Below are 24,103 nucleotides of genomic sequence, written 5' to 3'. Positions count from 1 at the left end.
AGCGCTCCCCTTGGCAGGGAAGCAGCGAGCCGAGGTCTCGCTCGGCACGCGGAGAGCCGGAGCTGGCCATGGGCGGCCGCAGCTGCTCTGGCATCTGTCCCCGATCCGGCCTCCCCCACGCTGTTCCCACCCGGCACCGGGCCGGACCGGAGCCGCCAGCGCCACTGAGGGACCAGGAGCCGGAGAAATGTGGAACCACCACAGATTTTATTTAAAAAAAACCAAAGCGGTTATGTGGTAATAAATAACAGAGGAGTTAGAGGAAGGGACGGGCAGTGGGTGGGGGTGTGGGGGGGGTGTGGGGGGGTGCTGGGGGGGTGTGGGGGGGCCACGCGCCGCCTCACTCGCCCGAGCCCTGCATCTGCCTGCAGAAGGAGTCGAACTGCTGCTGCTCCAGCTCCGTCATCACTCGGTTGAGGGCGTAAATCTGCGGGGAGAGAAGAAAGAGATGAAGGGGGGGGGTCAGACCCGGCGTTGCCGTTGTGCCCCCCCACCCCACCCCACCGGTCACCCACCTCCGCCCTCTGCCTCTGCTTCAGCTCCTGCTGGGCCGACTTCTGCTTGGCCTTCTCCAGGCGCGCCGCCGGCTCCCGCGCCTTCGGCCGCTCCTTCCGCGCCCCCCCGCTCGGCTCCTTGGGTGGGGGGGGGGGGGCGGGGGGTCACCCCAGAGCCCCCCAGCTCGCCCCCTGCCCCCCAGCGCCCCCATCCCAACTACAGTCCCACAGGGCCCCCCCCCGACATCCCGAGCCCCACAGGTGTCACTCACAACCCCACAGGTCCCCTAAGCCCCACAGCCCCCCCATAGCACCCATAGCCCCCCCTCAGCTGCCCCACGGCCCCACACTCCGCCTCGCAGCCCCCTTCACCGGCCCCACAGCCCCCCTCACCCCCGCATCCCCCCCCACACACACACCCCCGCACCCTACAGCTCCCCCCCTCCCTCTCCCGGGTGCCGCAGCCCCTCGGTGCCCCCCATGCCCGCCCCCGGCCCACAGCCCCCGACTCGACTCAGTTTTCCCCCCCCCGGTACCGGCGGGGCCGTGCCCGGAGCAAGATGGCGGCGGGGCCCCGCCCGCTCGGCTGGCGGCTGCTCGCCCAGCGCGCATGCGCGGCCGGGGCGCCCGGGGCCGGCGGCAGGGCGGGGAGCGCGGCAGCGCCGCCTGGCGGGCGGGAGGAGCGCGCCAAGGGTGCGCCCCGCGCTGCCCTCCTATAGCGCTGCCCTCCTATAGCGCTGCCCTCCTATAGCGCCCCCTACACGCCACGCCCCCATATGTCACACCTCTATATGAAACACCCCCTATATGCCACATCCCATATATGCCACACCCCCTATAGACCACACCCCCGTATACCACACCCTTGTATGCCACACCCCCGTATGCCACACCCCTATATGCCACACCCTCTACATACCACACCCTCTATATATCACATCCTCTATATACCACACCCCCATGCAGCCCACCCCCTGCATAGCCCACCTCCTATACAGCCCCCCCTATACATCACACCCCTTGGATAGCCCACCCCTATATATATCACACCCCCCATACATCATACCCCCTATATAGCACAGCCCCTATAGAGCCTGGCACAAGCGCAGTGCACTACAGCACAGACCCGCTCTCTGCCTCATGCCCCCCTATATACATATATCTTCTGCAGTCCAGCCCCTCCCCGTGGCACAGCCCCATAGGCAGCACCCCCTATAGGGGAACTGCTCCCGTACATAGGGCAGCATCCCCTATAGGGACCTCTCCCCATCCTCCCAGGGTCCCCAGGGCTGTGACAGCGCAGCACAGCGTGGCACAGCACATCACACCACCGTACAGGGCACCGTGGCACCATGCAGTGCGTATGGTGCAGCACCACATGGCGCAGTATGGCACCAGTATGTACAGTACCATGGTGCAATAAGGCACCAGTATGTATAGCACAGCACATCACGGTGTGGCATGGCACAGTGCAGTATGTGTGGTGTGGCACGGCACAGCACACCAGGGCACAGTGCAGTACATATGGCATGGCATAGCATATGGTACAGTACGGCGCGGTATATACGGCACGGCAGACCACGGCACACCACAGCACAGTGAAGGATGTACAGTGTGGCACGGCACGGTGCACAACAGCATAGTGCCAGACACATGGCACGGCACAGTGCAGTACCTACGGCACAGCACAGTACGTACAGCGTGGCACAGTACATAATGCGGCACGGCACGGTGTGCCACAGCATGGTGCCATATATATAGCGTGGCACAGCACGGTGCCATGTATACAGCACGGCACGTCATGGCACCACACAGTGCATATGGCACAGCACAGCGCACCATGGCACAGTACAGCACGTAGGGTGTGGCACGGCACAGCACACCATGACACGGCACAGTACTGCATGGCGTGGTGCACCACGGCACGGTGCTGTATGTACGGCACAGCACAGTGCACCGTGGCACAGCACAGTGCACACAGCACGGCACAGTACGTACAGCACAGTGTGGCACACCATGGCATGGTGCCATATGTACAGTACAGCACAGTGCACCGTGGCACAGCACAGTGCACACAACACGGCACAGTACGTACGGCACGGTGTGGCACACCACGGCACGGTGCCGTATGTACAGCACAGCACAGTGCACCGTGGCACAGTGAAGTACACACGGCACGGCACCGTACGTACGGCACGGTGCCGTACACATGGCACAGCACAGTACGTACGGCACGGTGCCGTACACATGGCATGGCACAGTACGTACGGCACGGTGCCGTACACATGGCACAGCACAGTACGTACGGCACGGTGCCGTACACATGGCACAGCACAGTACGTTTGGCACCGTGCCGTACACACGGCACGGCACTACACACCACGGCACGCTGCAGTACCTACACGCGTAGACCACCGTGGCACACCCCGGTGTCACCGCCCACCTGGCACATCCCCCACCCAGGGGTTCTCCACCACCCAGCCCCTTCTCTCCAAATCCTTTTATTGCAGCAGCCCGGGCTGCCCAGCGCCGGCAGCAGTTCCTGCTCCACCAAAGAGTGGGAAAACACCGGGGGGGCGGGAGGCATACGCCAAATCCCGGGACATAGCCCCCCCGCCCCCCCACCGTTAGAGGCGAACGGTGCTGATCCGGAGGGGTTGGACGTTCCTTCCGTTGGCATGGCTCTGCCCGGGGCTAAAATAAGAGCAGAGCTTGCCGGAAAACCGCTCCTGGAAAGTGTAGAGCCAGGACATGTCGTCGGCGTCGTAGAAGATGAGGAGCCCCTTGTCGTAGTCCAGGAAGACGCCCACCTTCTCCAGCTTGTTGGCGACGTTGAGCCGGGTCCAGGGCTCGGTGCAGGCGCTGTACTGGTTCCCGTCGTGCATGACGATGCAATAAAACCCTCGGCTGGGCTGAATTTGGATGTTGCCTTTCCGGGCGACGGCTTCGTGGGCCAAACCGATCATCCACTGGGTCTTCTCGGCGACTACCACCTCCCAGTAGTGGACGCCGCCGCCGAACGCCTCCGAACCCAGCACGGAGACCTCCACGTCGAAGCGTTTGGAGGAGTCCTGAAGCGGCTGGGGGTGCACGTTGCCGTACGCCACGACGGTGCAGTCGTCGGAGAGGATCAGGCGGTGGTGAGCCGTGCCGGGGTCCAGCGTCAGGGCTGCCGGCACTGCCGGAGGGGATGACGGAGGGACAAACGTCAACGCAGGCGTCAGACCCAGCGCCGGTGGCTCTGCCTCACCGGTTGGCAAACCACGGTGGTGTGGAGGTCACCAGCGGGTCCCCATCACTCACCAGTGCATCCCCATCCCCGTCCCTCGCCAGAGATGTCCCTGTCCCTCACCAGTGATGTCCCCGTCCCCATCTCTCACCACTGATGTCCCCATCCCTCACCACTGATGTCCCCATCCCTCACTGATCAGACCCTTTCCTTCATCAGAGGGACCCCTTCCCTCACCAGTGACGTCCCCGTTCCCTTCCCTCACCTGAACACCCTCCGATCCCGCAGCCAGCCCATCCCCGCGCCGCTCACCGGGATGGATGTCCTGGAAAAGGGATTTCCAGATGGTGTACTGCAGCGGCCCCATGTATTTGGAGGTGGGAAAGTCCTCGTAGGTCAGGTTGGTCTCATGGATCTTCCCCTTCAGCCTACGAAGAGGAAGTGATGGAGAAGCGGGGAATGGATGCGGGAGATCCCAGAGTCACCTCAGTGTCACCTACCTCTCGGAAAGGGAAGCGATGCCGGCTAAAAAGACGTGTTTGTTGGCTTCAGCCAAGCGTTCCTGGAGGATCTGGCTGCCCTCCTGCACCTTCCGGAGCTGCTGGCTGTAGCGTTGGATCTTCTGCTCGATGTCGGTCAACGTCCGCGCCGTGTCCGCCTCCAGCACCTCCAGCATCACCTTCTGCCGCTCCCGCAGCAGCCGGTGCAGCCGCTCGAAAGCCTCTCCGATGGTCACCCGCAAGCTCTTGGCTGAAGACTTTTGGGGTGCAGGTGAGTGTCAGGATCCCCCAAACCCGACCTGACCCCTCCATGAATCCATAATTCCCCAAAATAAACCCCACGACCCTGTTAACCCAAACGATCCCGGATCCATCCGATCAAGGATGGATATTTGACCCCGAATCTCTATAGAAAACCTGAAAAAAAACCCCATCACTGGTGGGGACGGAGAGAAAATGGAACCTGGCTGAGAGCTGAACCCCTGAGCGAGGAGAAGGAGGTAAAACAAGAGAAAAAGCGATTAAAAAGATAAAGAAAAGCAGCCCTGAAGGTAATAAAAGAGAACGGAGCAGCCCAATGGGCGGCTTCATCAACCTGCCGGTGGGTTTCGGGGTGTCAGAGAAGGAAAAAATGGGGCAGATCCATGAAACTGAGGGGTTTGGAGTCTTTGGAGGTCCCAAAACCGGGTCGGTGAGGCTCGGGGGTGGGGGGCTACTGGGGCCACAGCCGCGTTCCCCGCTTATACCTTGGTCTCAGCCAGCTGCCGTTGGAGGCGGTGCAGGGCTTCCGTGTGGCTGCGCTCGCTCTCCTGCAGCCCCTGGAGCTGCTCCTTCAGCTCTCGCTGGGAAAAAAAAACATAAAAATAGGGGATTTGGGGAAAAAGGGATCCGAGCGGGCAGGTGTCCTGCCAAAACCTGGTTCGTGGGGGTCATGGGAAAGGGGGGTGCAGGGGTGCAGTGGGTCGCTGCTGGCGTGAGGGTCCCATCCAGGGCAGGGCTGGATAACGGATTGGGGGGGTTCTACTTGGGGAGGGCAGCTCAGCAGATCCATGGGGGTGCATGGCTGGCTGGTTTGGGGGTCCCAAAGGAACCCCAGTGTGGACAGATGGATGGGCAAGGTGGGGGGTCCCCATGGGGGCAGATGCGCAAGAACATGTGGATTTACGGACAGACGGCCGGACAGGAGGAAGCCACGGAGCCAATACTCCAGGAGGGACAGACGGACAGGAGCCAACACCGACAAGAGGGGACAGACGGAGGAAGGAGCTGAGAGGAACAGCTCAGGGCAGGGAATCCTGGACAGCTGACACTCCATGGCCAGGAAGGGATGGATGGAGGGATGGACGGAGCGCCAGACCCACCTGCAGCTCCTCGAAAGCATCGTCCATGCTGGTGACCTGGTGCTGCTCGTGCACAGCGGGCTCGTCGCAGAAGAAGCAGACGACGGCGCGGTCGGTGAGGCAGAAGAGCTTGACCTTCTCGTGGTCCTTGCAGGGCAAGGGGTTGCGCTGGGCGCCCAGGATGGCGTCCAAGGGGAAGGCGCTGTACCGCTCCACGATGTTGGCCAGCTTGAGGCTGGGGACCAGGGTGGGCTCGGCGAAGGTTCGGCGACACTCGGGGCAGTCGCGGGTGCCTTGAGGTTCCTGGCGCACCCAGTGCTCGGTGATGCACCGGCGGCAGAAGTAGTGCTCGCAGCCGAAGCTCACCGGGTCCTGGTAGATGCTCAGGCAGATGGAGCAGAGCAGCTCGTCCTTCAGGCTGCAAGCCATGGCGAGGGGCTGGGGGAGAGGCTGGGGGTGGGGGGGGAAATGGTAAAAGCGGGGTCCGGGGGGGGGATTGGGGGAAAATGGGGGGGCCTGGGTGTGAAGCTGCTAATGGGGAGATGGAAATGGGGGGGGAATTGGGGATGAAGCTGATGGGGGCACCGGGAGCGGGTTGATAAGGGGCGCAGGGGGTGCAGCTGATATCGGGGAGCCCGGGGGTGGGGGCTGCAACGAGGGCACCCGAAGGAGCGGCTGCACTGGGGGCGGCACCGGGCGTGAGGCTGCAACAGGGGTACCCGGGTTCGAGACCGCCCCCCGCTCCACTCCGCTGCCAACACGACCCGGGTTCGAGACCGCTCCCCGCCGCGCCAAGGCCGCCTCACCCAGCCGCAGGCGGTGCCGGTGCCCGGTTCCCGGTGCCGGTGCCCGGGGAAGGGGAGGCGGGAAAAGCCGGGGGGGGGGGGGGGGGGAACGATCCCGCCGCCACGGGCAGGGGGTGGCTGAGGAGAAGGGGGCGGGGCCACGCAGCACTTCCTGCCCACCCCCCCCCTCAGCCACAGTGGTACCGCCCCCGCCCCATTGTCCCCCGCGCGGCGCTGCCCACCGGCGCGCACCACCGCCCGCCCGCGGGGGGCGGGGGGAGCTCTTAAAGGGGCCGCGGCAGCGTTTGAGGGAGGCGCTTAAAGGGGCCGCGGCGCTGGGGCGGCCCCCGGGGTTCCCGTGGAGGCTCCGGGTCGACCCTCGGCCCCAAAGCCCCCCACTTCGCTCGCGGCATCTTCACCCGTGTCCCGGCCGCTCCGTCCGTCTGTCCCTTAGTCCCTTCATTCATCCCTGTGTCCTTCTGCCCGTCCATCCCTCTGTCCGTCCATCCTTTTGTCCTTCCATCCTTCTGTCCATCTGCCCACCCCGCCCCCAGCTTTCTGTGCCCACCAGCGCTGCCCCCATCGCACCCCCTTGGCAGAGCCACGTGGGGACGAGGGACAGGGGCCACCGCGGGTGCCACCAGCTGAGAAAACATGAGAAAACACCACTTTTCCCCAAAACGATTTTACCTAATGGGCCAAAAAATCCCGTTGAGCGGAGCTGCCGGGTGACGGGTCTCCCGTGTCCCCAACCGTGTCACTGCGATGTTCAGCCGTGGCAGGACCTACGGTGACTGATATGGTGACCAGTGGGGTTTGCCAGCACTCACGATGCCAGCTGCCCCACAGCAACACCGGCTGCCCCACGGCAACACCGATTGCCCCGCAGTGACACTGGCTGCCCCACGGCGACAACACCCCCCCCCGTCCCCCCGTCCCCCCAAAAGATCCCGGTGACTCGTTCGATCCCCCTTTCAAGGACTGACCAAGACAGAGGATGGGTCCCCCCAACCCCGGGGACTACAGGGGGACAGTGGGTGAGGGGGTCTGGGCCCGGGAAGACGGAAGTGGGAAGGGGGATACACACACACACAATTCCCCAAAGAATGAGGGGTTTGGGGGGGTTAAGCCGCATATTTCGGAGGTGCCGTGAGCGCCTGGCTGGGAGCCAAAGGGAACAAACTCCTTGGTTTCTCGCCGCCGAATCACCCCGCTCCGGCTGCCGGCACCTCGATTTTCTCCATCCGTCCGTCCATCCATCCATCCCCTTGCCAAACACAACTGGGGGATCCCCCCACATATCCCTTCCCTTCCTTTTTGGTAATAACCACCCGCTTTGTTCCTTTGGCCCGAAAAGCTTGGAAAAAGGCAAAAAAACCCAAAAAAAAAAAGCGCGCCCGAAATAAATAAAATAAACCCATATGGGTTTTTGGTTGGTTTTTTTTTCTGCATTAGGAATTCAGGTCTTGTCTCTCCTCCGGGACCCACCGGGAACGAGGAACGGCTGAAATTACACCATCAAAGAGCCGCGCCGGCAAGCGGGGATGGGGCCAGCTCTGCCGGAGAAAAAAAAAAACAACCAAAAAATATCCCTTTTTTCACCTCAAATCCAGCCCTGCTCAGATTCAGGGCTGGGGGGGCCCATCCTGGCTCATTAACAGGTTCTTATTTAATTTGTATCCCGAAACAGCCAGGAAATTTGGGCGACGGAGAGTGCCGTCCTGCTGGACCATGCGGTGGTCAGCTGGCATTGCCAACGCTCATCCCGGCGGTTCGTTAGCCGATGAAGGGGAAATGCAGGGCGGGTGTGTTTGGGCAAACAGGGAAATTAATCCCAGTTAATTAGTAAATTGGCTTTGTTACCTCCTGGAAACTCTGGGGTGAGCCAGGGTGGGCTCCGCTGTGCTTGGATTCCTCTTTTTTCTGGGGATACGCAGCCCCTTCTCCGCCTGGGCTCTGGCATGCCGGAGGATGCCAGGCCAGGGTGAGGATCTGGGCGATCCGGCAAAGCGCAGTGATGCACCTGCCGGGCAGAGAAAACCCAGCTCCTTCCCACGTGTGCCGCGTGTGCCGGCTCTGCCCGCGGCACGCTGGCAGGAAAGGAGGCCCCTGAGCCAGGGCGCTGGAATTTTCCCCCCTGCCGCCGGATGAAACAGCACTGCCGGCGGGATGGGCACGCCGCGACGTGCCCGCTTGGCTCTCGGCATGCATGACTCTGGCCCGGCACAACGTTTCCCCTTGCCGGAGTGCCGGGACGTCCCTCACCCGTTACCGGAGCCCGTTGGGTTTTAAGCCCAGCCTGGCTGGGCTCGGTTTACGGAATCCCCTCCTAAGGGCGACGCGGTGATGGGATTTTAACCAAAGCCACCGCACCCCAAAAGCACCGGGACTCTCAAAGCTGCCCCACGCTGAGGCTTTTCATCTCCTAAGTGCTTTGCAAACATTAACTAATTAATCCTAATTAAATCATTACCTAATTAGAGCCAAACGGCCCTCCCATTTGCAGGGAGAAGGGAAATTCATGCACCTTCTTTTCCCACCTTCACCAAACACCCCAAATCATCCGCCAGCTTTGTGCCAGCGTCGGCGAGGACCTCAGCGCCCGGCCCTCCTGATCGCTGGGAATCCAGGGTGAAAAATGTACTTTATGGGTTCGCTAATCCCAAGAAAGTGGGAATAAGCGTTTTCACCCGTCTGTCCTCAAGCAGCACCGGGAATGCCGGCATCACCGATGCCCAGCATGCCCACACTGTTGTGGGGGAACCTCCTCCGGGACAAGTGGTGGATATTCTCACCGGCTTTTTATGGAAAATGAGGGATTGCTAAGGAACCAGGTGGGATGGAGGAGTTTCAGAGAGGCATTTCCCAAAGGATTTCCTTCCTGGTGTCTGGAAGTCAGGGGATAAAAGCTTTGGAGACACCAAAAAAGCTGGCCGGGAGCGCTGCGTCACCAATCAGGAACCAAGTTTTCCTACCGGGACATCCCAGGTTGCCCTCCGTAAACATCTCCCTTTCTCCACCGAGCCAACCGGAGGGGGTTTACGGATCTGGCTTCACGGTGCCGCCGAAATGGGATGGAGCCGCTCTTCCGGGGGGGAGCGTGCAGGTGTAGCGGCCCCGCGGCTTTGCCGAAACCCTCGCGGCGGTGATTTGCGGCGGTGATTTACCTCCGCTCCTGCCTTCCCCTCCTTTTAATCGCGGTCGGATCTATCCCGGGGGCAGAACCAGCCTTGGAAACGAATTTTTTCGGAAGGTGAGCGCTCATTTCCTCCATTTTGTAACCCAGAATGGAGTCAGGCACAGTTGTGGGTTTTTTATTTTTTATTTTTTTATTGTTTTTTTTAATCCCCGCATACCAGTCGCCTCCCCAGGAAAGGGGCCCCTTTCCCACACCCAAGATTAAATCCACCCAATGTAGAGTCAGGAAAAAAAAAACAACACAAAATCCGGAGAGTTGCTTATCTCAGCCGGCCTCGACAAGGAGATGTTCACCAACCCTTGTTGGACCACCCGAAAAGCTCAGGGGTGACCGTGTCCTCCCGCCACAGATTTGCGGTTGGAGAACGCCCGCTCCGAGGAGTCAAGGATCACCTAACACGGTGCAGAGGTTTAAAACCACCCGTTTCATAATCACGGCCAAAAAAAGAAATCCCAGCGGCCGAAAATCCCGGCGCTGCGAGAGGAAGCGAAAGCATCGATGACGATAAACCCAACAAGGGGGAACTCGGCGGCATCGGGAACGGACACCGGTGGCTTAAGGGACGTCAGGGAAGCTCTGAGATGTTCCAGTCTCTCCTGGAATCCTGTTTCGGGGTGACACTGGTGTTGAGCAGCAACTGCCAGGTGTCAACAGCTGAAAATCAAATAAAGGGGGAGTTTTTGAGCTGCTGGCTCAGTCTCAGTTGAGTCACAGATAATTAATGGATCTGGGGACCTTCCAAGACGGGGAAATGTTCAGCGATGGGGAGATCCCAGGCCAGCTGGCTGGCGGTGCTAAAGAAGTGGTGGGGATGAGGGCACAGGACATGGGCAGAGCTGAGAGGGCACCAGCGCCTCTTCCCCAGCACCATCATCTTGGCCAGGACCTTCACCGGACTCTTCATGCCCCTCCACTCACCCAAGGCAGCTATGGATGGATGCCTGCACCTCAATGGAGACCCCTTGGAAGCTCATCCCAATCCATGGGTTGTCCAGGGCAGCTATGGCTGGACGCCCACATCTTGAGGGAGACTCCTTGGAAGCTCATCCCAAACCATGAGATGTCTGGGACAGTTAGAGATGGTCTCCACTGAGGTGGAGACCCCTTGGAAGTTCATCCCATCCCATCCCATCCCATCCCATCCCATCCCATCCCATCCCATCCCATCCCATCCCATCCCATCCCATCCCATCCCATCCCATCCCATCCCTCATCCTTCATCACTCCCCACCTCTCTCTTGGAGGCATCATTTGGGTTTGCTAATTACAGTTCCACCCGTTCGGGGCATCCCTCTCTTCTCCATCACCCTCCGTGACGCAGCGTTTTGGGAAAGCGTGAAAAAAATCCCCAGTTTGGGTTTTTTTTTAAATTATCTTTAATTTGGAAACTCAGAAGCACTGTCATCCCCTGCGCCTTGTGGAAGAAGAAGGGGAACCGGGTGGGATTCGCCCCGCTTTTCCTTCCACTTTGGGCTGTATCTGCTGCTTTGGGGAGACACACACGTGGATAAAACGATGAGAAAACAAAGAAATAAATGTAAACTAAAAAAAAAGCTCCCAAAAGGGATGCGGGGAGGAGAAAGCAGACAGGGAGGCCTGGGGGGCTGCCAAAGCTGAGGGGTTTGGGGAGCCCCTGGGGGTCTGCGGGGACCCGTGGAGGGGATGGGGAGACCCTGAGATGGGGGGGAGACCCTGGGAGGGGCTGGGGAGCCCCCTGGGAAATGGGGGGGGGACCCTCGGGGGGCTGAGGAGATGGAGGGGGGGTGTGGGGGGTGGCAGAGACCCTGAGGGGCCGCGGAGATCCCCAAAATGTCTGGGGGAGGGTGGGTAGAGCGGGGGGTGACTGCCCAAAGGGGCTGTGGGGTGCAGGGAGGGAGGGGATCGGGGAGGGGGCTGAGGGGATCTGGGGGGGCTGAGGGAATTTGGGGGGGCTGAGGGGATCCCGGGGGGTGTGAGAACTGGGGGAGCTGAGGGGATTTGGGGGGGCTGAGGGGTTCGGGGAGGCTGAGGAGAATTGGCGGGGTTGAGGAGATCTGGGGGGGCTGAGGAGAACTGGGGGGGCTGAGGGGAACTGGGGGGTGTGAGGAGAACTGGGGGGGCTGAGGGGATTTGGGGGGGCTGAGGGTATCAGGAGGGGCTGAGGGGAACTGGGGGGCTGAGGGGATCGCGGCACTGAGGGGATCTCGGGGGGTGTGAGAACTGGGGGGGCTGAGGAGATCGGGGAGGGTGTGAGGAGAACCGGGGGAGGTGAGGAGAAATGGCGGGGTTGAGGGGATTGAGGGGGGCTGAGGGGAACTGGGGGGGCTGAGGGGATTTGGGGGGGCTGAGGGGATGGGGGAGGCTGAGGAGAATTGGCGGGGTTGAGGAGATCTGGGGGGGCTGAGGAGAACTGGGGGGGCGGAGGGGAACTGGGGGGTGTGAGGAGAACTGGGGGGGCTGAGGGGATTTGGGGGGACTGAGGGTATCGGGGGGGCTGAGGAGAACGGGGGGGGGCTGAGGAGAATTGGCGGGGTTAAGGGGATCGGGAGGGGCTGAGGGGAACTGGGGGGCTGAGGGGATCGCGGCGCTGAGGCGCCGTGGCGGGGAATGGCGGCCCCCGAGGCGAACCCGAGGCCCCGCCGCCCCGCAGGCCCCCCCCACACCGGGTAAGGAGCGGGCGGAGGCGGCGCCGGCGGCCGGGCCCGGGGCTGGGCGGGCGGGGGCGGGGGCGGGCGCGGGGGCGGGCGGGCGGCGCGGGGCGCCCATCTTCCTCCGTGCGGCGGAGCCGGCGGGACGCGGCGGGGGCAGCATGGCTGTTGGTATAGGAAGTGTCTTTTTTTTTTCTCCTTCCCCCCCCCTCCTTTTTTTTTTTTTTTTCCTCTTCCCTTCCTTCCCCCCCCCCCTTCCCCCCCTCCATCCCTTCAAAACACCTCAAAAAAAGAAAAAAAAAAACCTAAACCCCCTCCCTCACCCCGGGTACGAGCAGGGGGAGGGGGGGGCGGCCCCACACCCCCCTCCCCCCCCTTCCCGCGCTGCGTTTTGGCTTTTTTTTTTTTTATTTAAATTAATTTTTTTAAATTTTTTTTTTAACCTTTTTTCCCCCTACCTCCCCCCTTCCCCTCCTCGCAGATCTGCAGAATATGGCGTCCCCGTCGTAGCGTTTTAAAAATAAGCCGGGGCTGCCATTTTTGTTTTCCTTTTGTCTGCGAATTTTAATAAAACCGTCTGAGAATGTGGGAGAGGCGGCGGATGGAGAGGGGGGGGAAGCTCCCGGCCGGGCCAACCCCCCCCTCTCCTAAACCCCCCCCCCATCCCCATCCTCCGGCCTTTTTGTCTGAAAAAAAAAAAAAAGGCCACCCCTCACCCCCCCTCATCTCCCCTCCCAGGTCGAGGATTTCAACTTCACTTAACGCCAAACTTCGCCTTTTTCCACCTCTTTTTATTATTATTATTTTATTTTTACCCTCATCCCCCTCCTTCGCCGGGGAGGAAGAAGAAGGAAAAGCGGGGGGGGAACAACGGGGGGAAAAGGAGGGGGGGACATGCAGGAAAATACCCGTTTTGCTGGATTTTCTCTTTTTCTTTCCCTCTGGATGGTCTAATGGAAAAGTTAATTGCAGGCGAACGTACCTATTTTTGTGGATGTTGCATGTTTGGGGGTGGGGGGGAGCGTGTGTGTCTTTGCTTTTTTATTTATTCACGGCTTTTTTTCTTACACAGGGGGTGGCGGAAGAAGTGCGGGGAGGGTGGTTATTATTATTATTATGGGGTTTATTCCTTTTCTCCCCCCCCCCCCCCTTTTTTTTTCCCCCTTCCTTTCCTCTCTTTCCGCATTAACCGGTTTTGTCTAGAAAGTGGTCTCGCTGGCTGGAAGGTCTAACGGGGGAATATTTTTGCATCGCGCTTTGGCAGGAATGCGGCAGCCTTAGCGAGGGACCCAAATTTCCGTGGCGGTGCTTAGAGAGGTCTGTCTGTCTGCCTGGACGTATATTTAGCCATATCCTATTTATATATCCAGAATCTCCCGGCCACGGCGGGGGCCCGGGGGGTGGGGGGAAGCTTAGAGCCGGCAGAGCCGCGGCAAAACCGGCCGAAAGATGCGTTTTAACCCAAGAATGATTAATTTGCTGATTTTATTTCTTTTTCTCCAGCAAATACCCTGCAAGGTCGGAGGATGCTTCTTGGTTTTGGTTTGGTTTTGGTTTTTTCCTCCCCCCTCTTTCAGACATCAACCGGGTTTTTGAATCCGGGGAGGATGGAGCGGGCGATAGCGGCTTCGAGCCTGAGGCCTTTTGAGATTATAAAGTGATATTTTAGCGGAGAGGGGGGAAAAAAAGTTTTCGGGCCCTCCCGGCGTGCAATTTGCCGAGAGGCGGAGGGTCCGGGGCGAGGGGGATGGATTTGAACCCCGATTTTCCAGCCAGCTCCCCGTCCCTCTGCTTGGCAGGCAGCTTGGGGTAAAAGAAACAAACAAACCAACCAACCATTGCTTTTTTTATTTTTTTTTGCCTTTTTTTTTTTTTTTTTTCTTTCTCTCTATTTTCAGGAAAAACCCCACGTTCCCACGGGTCGGGTAGGTCGGAGCCGCTTCGCTTTTGTTCCTCCGCTCCGGGATCTCGCGCGCCGGGGGCTGGCGGTGGGTTCGGGGTGTGTGAAGTTGTCCTCCTTGTCCCCCCCGTAGAAAAACGCCCCGCGTGCAGCACCCGGTCTCAGCTAGAGCTGGAGATGGACGCGGATAAGGGGAAGCAACGCCAGTACTCGCAGAGGTGGGCATGTTGGCTTTATCGAGGGGACTGGAGGAAAAAAAACCACCTTATATCTAGATATTTACCTCATAAAATAATGTATATGTGCTTAATGATGTATGTGCACGTGATTCTATATGTGTGGGTAACAATGACATCTATACGCACATAATAATCTGTGTGTTATTATGTGCAGCTGTGTATTTACGTGTAAGTGAGGGCAGTTTTTGGCCCTCCCCAGGGGGATTTTGGGGGTGTGGGGGGTCACCTGCCCGCCCCCCGCCTGCGGGGAGGGGACTGGATGCGGTGGCGGAGGGGACCCTGCTCACGGCGTGTGACCGCTTGAAATTTCCATTCTGAAGATACTTGTATTTATTTATATCCGTAAAATAATCTTTCTCTCCCTTGCACCCCCGCCCGCCCCTCCCCCTCCCCCCCCCCGTTATTTTTTTTCCCTTCAAAAATGTGGATTTTCGGTCGGCGGGCGCGATGTCACGACAAGTGCATGTTGGATTCGCTGCGCGCTCGCTACCTCCTCAGGGCGAACCCCTTACTAAGCTGCCCGTGCCTCGGTTTCCCCGCCCGCCGCCCCGCTGCGGTGGTCCCGTCGGCGCGCGGCGTCACCCATGGGTGCTCTCCAGACCCCCTCCTTTTGCTGCCATGGGGGGGCCGGTTGCCCCTGAGCTGATTTGGGGGCGCTGGCTTTGCCTTGCGGGATGCCCAGCTGGTCCGTTCCGGGGGGTGGGTGTATTTGGGGGTCTGGGGGAGCAGGGAACCCCCCCGGCGCTGGGGAACGGTGTGTTTTGGGGGTCGGGGCACGCACAGGCCCCACGCATGGTGCGAGCATCACCCCACGGGCTGCCCCCGTGTCCCCTTCAGTGGGTCTCACCGGTGCCAGGCGGCTGGTTGGCATTTGGACCCCCAGGATTTGGGGTGGCGTTGCCGCGGGCCCCCCCTCCCCATCTTTTGGGGCTGCGTCGCCTCCGCGGTTCTCCCCTCCGGCAGCCCTGGGGCAGGGGGACGCCCCTGGCATGGCTTTGCCAGCCCTTTACTCGGCTCCTCATCCCTGCGCCCGCGCGCCCCTTTTCCCACCCGGGACCCCCGTAGCGGGATGGGGGTTACACCGAGGCTCGTTTTGGCCTGGTTTGACTGGAAATCTGAAGGAGAAACACCAGTGCACGGCCCCTCGGGGGGCGGAAACGTGGGGTTTAATTGGTTCCATCTTGGGTGAATTCTTCTGGCGCGCAGTCTGTGTGTCCCCCCCGTCCGTCCCCCCCCCCCGAGCAATGGGGATTTCAGGTCTCGCCCGTCGTTTCTGCTTCCCCGGCCTCGCCTGCCTTCTGCCACCTCTGCTTTGGGGCAAATCCCTCCTGGATGAGGACAATCCGGGCGGGAAGGGATGCGCGTCCCCCCAAGGATGGAAACGGGATGGTGCCGGGTGCCGCTTCCCACCCCGGCGCCTCTGGGATGGATTTTTTTTTTGCAAAGGGACACTCGCTTTCCCTCGAAAAACCCTCCTGCTCCAGGCAAAGTTCAGTCTTTATGGGGAAACAGAGGCCGTGGCCTTGTGGTTTTTGGGGAAACTGAGGCACGGTGCAGGGCAGAGCTGGGTTCTGCCCTCGCCAGCCACGGGAGGTGGCAGGGACACGGCCGCGCCAGTGTCACTGTCCCTCGTCTGTCCCACGGTGGCGAGGGCGTGCTGGGATTTGGAGGGGGGACATGCAGGGGGCCTCCACCCCGCTTGGCTCTCGCCTGCCTCGCCATCTCGGGCCGCCGTCGGCTTTCCTGCGCTCGCCGCTTGGCATGGTGGGGGGGGGGGGCATGTCTCTGCCCGCTGCTCTTGCCGGGACCCTTGGGGACAGGGCGCTGTGGTTGGGGCACACCGAGCACTCAGCTCCTCGCTCGGTCCAGGGCACGTTTAGATCCTCTCCGCTCCGCCTCTCCGCTCACCCCAAAATCCCTCCCCTCCCCTCCCAACCCCCTGCCCCGTTTGCCGGCTGTACCGGGTCGGTGATCTCTCACCGTCCTGCCGGTACCCGGGAGCTGCCCCGTTTCTTTCGGCGGTGCCGTGCAAAGAAATCTCTTGTTTCTTTTTATTTCAGCGAAGGCGAGACAGAGAGGGCTGCCAAGGTAGAGGCGTTCCCTAGAGAACTGTAGCTTGACTTAGCGGCAGTTGGGTAGGAAGTTGGAAGGCTCTAGTGAGCTCGTGCCCACCCGTGCCATCATCTACCTCCCATCAATCTGGAGCCTCATCGACACGTCTCCCCAGGCAGCTGCGGCCACCTGGCTTCTGAAGCCAGCCTGTGAGTACCAAAACACCGGCGTTCCCACCATTCTCTCGTCCTTGCCGGGGCCACCGCCGACCCCTTGCTGCCGCCACCGCCGCACCCCTGTCCCGCTCGGCATCCCCGCTCCGCTCGGCTTGCCGGCTTCTCACGCTCTTCCTTCCCGGTGCGGGTGCGGAGGCGAGGGTTTTGGTGTCTTTTTAGGGTCGCCCGAGATGCTGCCGCTTCCCCTTTCCGCCCGGTTGAGCGGTGATGCCAGGGACCGCGCCGTTCTGCGGGAATTCGGGCTTCGGCATCCCCGTTTTTGGGGCTCTGCGCATCTTCCAGCGTGCTCTTCCGACGTCCCTCTCCTCTGGCCGTGCCCGCTCGGGCAGCCGCGGTGCTTTTTCGCCCACCCTTGTTCCCCGGGACAACCTTCGGCAAGAGCTGGCCAAACCCAGTGGCCACTGAGGATGTCGGGGGCTCTCCCACCCCGCGGTTTGGACCGCAGGACCCCGTGCTGCCGGAGAGCCGCTTCCCAGGGGGTTTATTCCTCCTGCCCAGCTGAAAACCGGGGGGTACAGAGAGCCCTAACGTGCCCCCCGTGCCCCGCAGAGCCGGGGGAAGATGTGCTGCAGCGTTCCCCACCCTTCATAATTTCCATTTTAATGGATTTTCTTCTCTTTTCTTTTTTTTTCTTTGCAGTATGTCAGCTTCCATTTTTCATAGTTAGCTGAGAATATAGAAAAAGGGAGTTTTTTTATATATATATATTTATTTTCTTTTTTCCATCTGCTTTATATCCCTTCCCACTCCCTCCCGCAGACATCCCAGCCCTGGGAGAGGGGGAAGCCGCTCCCTCTGAAATACCGCACGATTTATAACATTAAATTGGGACAGGAACAGGGATTTTTAAAATTTATTTTGGCACGCCGACCGTTCCTTTCCTCTTTATTCCAGGCAGATTCATCAAGCTCCGAGCACGGTGATTTTTGCAAATCGTTTATGGTTAATTTAATAAGACCTCCTTGAGTGGAGGCGAGAGGGGGATACACCCAATATTTGCACTTTCCTCCCCAAAATGCGCTTCGTGCCTTTGCCAACCCCGTTCCCTCGTCACATGAGGGGTCCTGGGACTTCGCAGCAGTTCGTGCCGCGTCCCAGTGATGCTTTGGGAGCCACGCCGGTGGTTTCGGTCCTTGGTGCCACCAATGGCTCCGGCAGAGCCCGGCACAGGGAGAAGGATGGCCGGATGGATGGCCGGACAGACAGACGGGAAGGACGGAGGTCGTAGGGCACCTGCTGTGACAGGGGAGCAGCTCCAAAAATCCCTTTTCTAATCATAGCTCCGGCTTCCTGTTTTCCCACGCCGCGGGGCTGCCGCTGGCGAGCTGGGGCGGTGGGTTTGTGCCGGGGGCCTTGGCCGCGTCGAGGGGGACTCGGAGCCCTCCTGCCTGTACTCCAGCCTGCTCGCTTCCTGCTTTTCCTGCCCATCTCCATCACGAGGGCTTTTCCCTGCCGCCACCTCCTCTTTCGGCCCCGTCTCCCGGTGCACCGGCCCCTTGTGCCGTCAGCCCCTCGTCCCGGAATCCCCATCCCGTGCTCATCATCCCGAGCGATCTTATATACACACGTAGCCGGTGGGTGCACTCATCCCGTGGGCGGCGTGTGGGTACCTACACAATCTATATAAAGTAGCCGGTGGTGGGTGTGTACGGTGTGGGAACGCGTGTTTAATAGCCCCGGCAATTTCCCTTTCCGTGGCACCGAGCGGGGCTCCCAACTCTGCCGGTCCCCTGCCTGTGCCATGGAGAGGGGGGTGAATATGGTGGATGGAGAGAAAACGAGGAGGGGGCGAGGAAAAAAAGGGGATATCGCCAAGATCCGGGTCCACTTTCACGTACAAAAGCCTGAATTTGGTGCGTGGGCAGGTGGGGGGCGGCGCGGTTCGAGGCAGAGTAGGGGAGTTGCCGAAGCCGGTCGGGACGCTTGGTGTCCCGCTGGTCTCCCGGCTTGGCCGCGGCGTTGGGGTCCACCATGCCTGTCGGCTCCTGTTCCTTGGCGCTGCCTGCAGTCGCCGGTCTGAGGAACCCCGAAACACGCCTTGTCCTGCGCCATACCGCGAGGGTTGGACGGTGCCTTCCTCCCTGCCTCGGTTTCCCCCTCCAAAATGAGCCCGGAGGGGTCCAGCCCGCGGCTCTTTTTCTGACTGGGGTGGCCGTACGGGCGCAAAGTCCGCGGCGGGACCGAGGATCCCGTTTTTGCCAGGTGCTGCCCATCTGCCTGCGGAGAGCTCGGGGTCTGATTTAAACAGAGGGGCAGCGAGTGAGAGCGAGGAGGAGGAGGAGGAGGAGGAAGGCTCACTGCCACATCCCACCCCCAGGGTGCTGCTTTTTTGTGAGAGCAGCGATGCTCCCAGACAGCAGCGGCACCAGCACCGTTCGGAGGAGTCTGCCCGTCCGGCAAATGCAGAACTGTGGCCAGACCCGTGTGGCCGTGACCCGGAACTCTCTGTGCCTCAGTTTCCCCTCTGCTGTGCTCTGCCGCAGGCACTTCACCCCCGCCGAATCCCACCGCCCCAGAGCCTTCTGGGGACGCGTTTTGCCGGAGGCGCTGCTCTAGTTTCTCTGGGATCCTGATTTCATCCGGTGATGCCGGGTTACGCCGGGCCGTTACGCCGGTGCCGTTTTCTCGCCCTTTCGGATGTTTCCCGTTACCCAAAGATGGATTTAGAATTAATTTTCCCGACGCGTTTTAAGTGGCTCCATAAATCTCCTGGCCCCACCGCAGTCGGGTTCTCCTGCCGAGCTGCTCGAGGACATTGCGGGTCACTTCGCTTCGGATTGGGGGTGGCTTTTTTTGGGAGGGGTGTTAGGATTCAGCCAGGGTTGGCTTTGGGTTTGATGTGCCGCCGTTGTGCTCGCCCCGTCCCGTGGCACCATCCCGTCCGCTTCCGCAGTCGCTCCTGGAGACACTGGAGGAGCAGGGCGGGTATTTCCGGGACTTGGGAGATTTGGGGTTTTCCCCCCAAATTCACGCCCCTCTCCTTGTCGTGCGCTCGCCGGCGTTTCGTGCTCGGTGGGTGCTCGGCATTACCCTCATCCTGCAGGAACTTCCAGCTGCTCTGGAGGTTTCCCAGCCCTGCCTGCACCCTGCCTGCTCCCTGCCCTCTTTCAGAACCTGGGTGTTGCTTTTTTTGGGGAGGGGGGTTGGTGGTGGTGGGGGGTGTCCATGCAGCGGCCAGTGCCACCCCGTAACCCGCGCCCCTCTCTCCCCGCAGGATGGCGGAGCCTCGCTTCAACAACCCCTACTTCTGGCCGCCCCCCCCCACCATGCCCAGCCAGGTAGGACCTTCCCTGCCACGGGGACAGTGGGATTTTGGGGAGGAGGGAGGACAGACAGATGTGGGGGATGCCCACTGGGGAGGCTGGGAGTCCCGAAGGGTGCTGGTTCCTTCACCCCTGACCCACTTCTCCGTCTTCTTCTCCAGTTGGACAACCTGGTCCTGATCAACAAAATCAAGGAGCAGCTGATGGCGGAGAAGATCCGACCCCCTCACTTGCCCCCCACCTCCGTGGCCTCCCAGCAGCCCCTCCTGGTGCCCCCCTCGCCCGCCGAAAGCAGCCAGTCCATCATGTCCCTCCCCAAACTGCAGCAGGTCCCGGGTCTCCACCCTCAAGCTGTCCCCCAGCCCGACGTGGCCCTGCACGCCCGACCGGCCACCAGCACCGTCACAGGTACTGCCACAGCAGGGGGTTAGCAGCTCCCGGCAGCGCCGCGGACGTTTTGGGGAGGGTTCCCCCCAATTTAGGACCCTGCTCGGAGAGAAGAGGGGAGGGTGGACCCCCTCGAAATTAACGCTCTGCCCGCCAGGGTTGGGGCTGGCTTCCCGCGCGCCGGCGGTCAGCACCTCGGAATCCAGCACGGGGACGGGAACCACCACCCCCTCGACACCCACCTCCACCAGCCAGAGCCGCCTCATCGCCTCCTCGCCCACCCTAATCTCAGGAATCACCAGCCCCCCCCTCCTCGACTCCATAAAGACAATCCAGGGCCACGGGTTGCTGGGAGCACCCAAGACGGAACGAGGCCGGAAGAAGATCAAGGCGGAAAATCCTTCGGGACCGCCGGTCCTGGTGGTGCCCTATCCCATCCTGGCTTCGGGGGAGACCGCCAAAGAGGGGAAGACGTACAGGTAGGCACCCCCCCAGCCGCCTGGGGAGCTGGGCCGGTGGTGGGGTGCCCTCCCTCACCCCAGCCCGCTCCCTGTGGGGTTCTCTCCCACTTCCCTCCAGGTGTAAGGTCTGCCCCTTGACGTTCTTCACCAAGTCGGAGATGCAGATCCACTCCAAGTCGCACACAGAGGCCAAGCCCCATAAGTGCCCCCATTGCTCCAAATCCTTCGCCAACGCCTCCTACCTGGCCCAGCACCTGCGCATCCACCTGGGAGTCAAACCCTACCACTGCTCCTACTGCGAGAAGTCCTTCCGCCAGCTGTCCCACCTCCAGCAGCACACCAGGTGAGGGCACGGCGTCCCTGCCAGGCTGGGGAGGGCCCTTCAGCTCTGTCTTCTCTGACGGGGTGGTGGGCCGTGTGCCCAGCATCTCTCGTGCCATGCTTGTCGTCCTCACCACCTTCTTCATCTGTGCTGTGCTCGCCTGTCCCCGTCATGCTCGTTGTCCCCACCGCTTTCTTCATCTCCGCCATGCTCACCTGTCCCCACCACACCAATCTGTCCCCTCTGCCTTCATCATCCCCACCATGCTCATCACCTCCACCACCTTCATCGTCCCTAACACATTCATCATCTCCAGCACCTTCATTGTCCCCCGCACACTCATCCATCTCCACTGCACTCATTGTCCCCGCCACCTTCTTCATCTCCGCCATGCTCATCCATCCCACCATGCTTACCATCCCCACCGCCTTCGTGGTCTCCATGACCCTTATTGACCCCACCACGCTCCTGATTTCCACCATCTTCATCGTCCCTACCACACTCATAATCTCCACCATCTTCATTGTCCCCACCATGCTCTTGATCCACTATCTGCGTTATCCTCACCACACTCACCATCTCCACCAACTTCATCATCCCACCACGCTCATCATCTCCACCACCTTCATTGTCCCCACTAGGATCATCTACCTCCACTGCCCTCAATTGTCCCTGCAGCCTTTTTCATCCCCACCATACCTATCTGTCCCCACTGCCTTCATCATCCTCACCACACTCATCATCTCCACCCCCTTCATCGACCCTAGCACCTTCATCATCCCCCCCACTCGTCATCTCCACCTTCACTGACCCCACCATGCTCATCATCTCCACGACCTTCATTGTCCCACCACCTTCATCACCCCACTCATCATCTCCACCACCTTCATCATCCCCACCACCTCATCCCCCGCCCAGCTCATCATCTCCAGCCCTGTCGCCCACCCAGACCTGAGCCCCCTCTCCTCCCCATGCCCCCCCTTCCCCCCGTGCCCCGCTGGGTGCTTTGCCCCTGTTGCTCAGCATGACACCGCCGTCCCTGTGCCCACGACCATGACTGTGCCCCCACTGTCCCCATGCCCACCTGCCGTCCCCGAGCTCACTGCCATCACTGTGCCCCCACCGTCCTCCCTGTGCCCACCACCGTCCCCGTGCCCACTGCCGTGACTGTACCCACTGCTGTCCCCTTGCCCACTGCTGTGACTACCCACTGCCGCCCCCGTGCCCACCTGCCGTCCCTGTGCCCACCGCCGTCCCAGGCCGTGCTGTGCCCCCTCCCCTGCTGTGGGAGCGGCACCGGTCCCGGGGGGCGGGAGGGCAGAGCGGGTGACCTGCCGTGTGCCCCCCCAGAATCCACACCGGCGACAGACCCTACAAGTGCCCCCACCCCGGCTGCGAAAAGGCCTTCACGCAACTCTCCAACCTCCAGGTGAGCGCTGGGCGGGCAGCCAGCCCCGTGCCCGTGTACCCCGCCATGCCAGCGGGGCGCGGGGGCTGTGCCCTGACCCCCCCGCTCCGTTCCAGTCCCACCAGCGGCAGCACAACAAGGACAAGCCCTACAAGTGCCCCAACTGCTACCGGGCGTACACGGACTCGGCCTCGCTGCAGATCCACCTCTCGGCACACGCCATCAAGCACGCCAAGGCCTACTGCTGCAGCATGTGCGGCCGCGCCTACACCTCGGTGAGCCGGGGGGGCACACCACACCCCCCCATCCCAAAAAACCCCCCACGGGTGCGGGGGGGCACTGCCACACCCCCCTCATCCCGAAAAAAAAAAAACCTTGGATACACGGCCGCTCACTTCTTCCCAGTGTGTGTGGCTGTGCCTACACCTTGGTGAGCCGGGGGGGGCACACCACACCCCCCATCCCAAAAAACCCCCACAGGTGCTGGGGGGGCACCGCCACACCCCCCTCATGCCAAAAAACCCACACAGGTGCTCTGGGGGGGGCACACCACACCCCCCATCCCAAAAAACCCCCACAGGTGCTGGGGGGGCACCGCCACACCCCTGTCATCCCAAAAAACCCACACAGGTGCTGGGGGGGGTGTCACACCACACCCCCCATCCCAAAAAACCCCCACAGATGTGGCGGGGGGGACACCGCCACACCCCCTCATCCCAGAAAACCCTCCCTGGCCACACAGCTGCTCACTTTGTCCTGCACACCTCCCTCATCCCAAAAAAAAACCCCTTGGATATGCGGCCGCTCGCTTTCTCCCAGCATGTGCGGCCGCACCTACGCCTTGGTGAGCCGTGGGCATGGGGCGGGGGGACACCACCACACCCCTCCATCCCAAAAAAAAACCCCCCACGGATGCGCGGCCTCTCACTTTGTCCCGCACACCCCCCTTATCCCCCAAAAAAAAACCTCCTTGGATGCAGCCACTCACTTTGTCCCGCACACCTCCCTCATCCCAAATATCCCCTGTGGATGTGTGGCCGCTCACTTTGTCCCGCACATCCCCCTCATCCCAAAAAATCCCCTGTGGATGCGTGGCTGCTCACTTTCTCACCACCGCCCCCCCCCCATCCCAAAAAAAAATCTCCCGTGGATGTGCAGCTGCTCACTTTGTCCCGCACACCCCCCCATCCCAAAAAACCCCCCATGGATATGCGGTCGCTCACCTTCTCCCAGCATGTGTGGCCGTGCCTACACCTCGGTGAGCCGCGGGCACCGGAGGGGACACCCCCACACCCCCCATCCCAAAAAACCCCTTGCGGATGCAGCCGCTCACTTTGTCCCGCTCAGCCCCCCCATCCCAAAAAACCCCCCATGGCCACGGCGGGGACACCACCACACCCCCATCCCAAAACCCCCCCGCGGATACGCAGCCGCTCGCTTTCTCCCAGCATGTGCGGCCGTGCCTACACCTGGGTGAGCCGCTGGCGGGGGGGGGGGGGCACCACCCCCCCCTCATCCCAAAATCCCCCCTTTTCCCGCCGCAGGAGACGTACCTGATGAAGCACATGGCCAAGCACACGGTGGTGGAGCACCTGGTCAGCCAGCACTCGCCGCCGCGGAGCGAGTCGCCCGGCATCCCCGTGCGGATCTCCCTCATCTAA

General features: G+C 61.2%; 3 protein-coding genes across 3 annotated transcripts; 1 reads left to right on the top strand and 2 right to left on the bottom strand.

The window, feature by feature from the left end:
• Positions 1-316: 316 nt before the first annotated feature.
• SVBP (small vasohibin binding protein) lies at positions 317-1,106 on the bottom strand. The gene is made up of 3 exons (XM_086630517.1): positions 1,031-1,106; positions 516-637; positions 317-427 (listed from the first exon to the last, which is right to left on the bottom strand). The coding sequence occupies exons 1-3, from the start codon at positions 1,104-1,106 to the stop codon at positions 341-343; spliced, it is 285 nt and encodes a 94-aa protein (XP_086486643.1). The 3' UTR covers positions 317-340.
• A 2,015-nt stretch (positions 1,107-3,121) lies between these two features.
• TRIM62 (tripartite motif containing 62) lies at positions 3,122-5,992 on the bottom strand. Its single transcript, XM_086630518.1, has 5 exons — positions 5,585-5,992; positions 4,970-5,065; positions 4,224-4,480; positions 4,036-4,151; positions 3,122-3,672 (listed from the first exon to the last, which is right to left on the bottom strand). Exons 1-5 carry the CDS (start codon positions 5,990-5,992, stop codon positions 3,122-3,124), a joined length of 1,428 nt encoding a protein of 475 aa, XP_086486644.1.
• Positions 5,993-13,127: 7,135 nt separating this feature from the next.
• ZNF362 (zinc finger protein 362) lies at positions 13,128-24,103 on the top strand. The gene is made up of 10 exons (XM_086630521.1): positions 13,128-13,152; positions 14,073-14,099; positions 14,208-14,292; positions 19,816-19,879; positions 20,026-20,272; positions 20,409-20,730; positions 20,831-21,055; positions 22,385-22,463; positions 22,559-22,717; positions 23,987-24,103. Exons 1-10 carry the CDS (start codon positions 13,128-13,130, stop codon positions 24,101-24,103), a joined length of 1,350 nt encoding a protein of 449 aa, XP_086486647.1.

This window comes from Tauraco erythrolophus, unplaced genomic scaffold (genome assembly GCF_009769465.1).
Source record: "Tauraco erythrolophus isolate bTauEry1 unplaced genomic scaffold, bTauEry1.pri scaffold_122_arrow_ctg1, whole genome shotgun sequence".
Classification (NCBI taxonomy): Eukaryota; Metazoa; Chordata; class Aves; order Musophagiformes; family Musophagidae; genus Tauraco; species Tauraco erythrolophus.
This window is presented reverse-complemented; position numbering and strand designations above follow the sequence as displayed.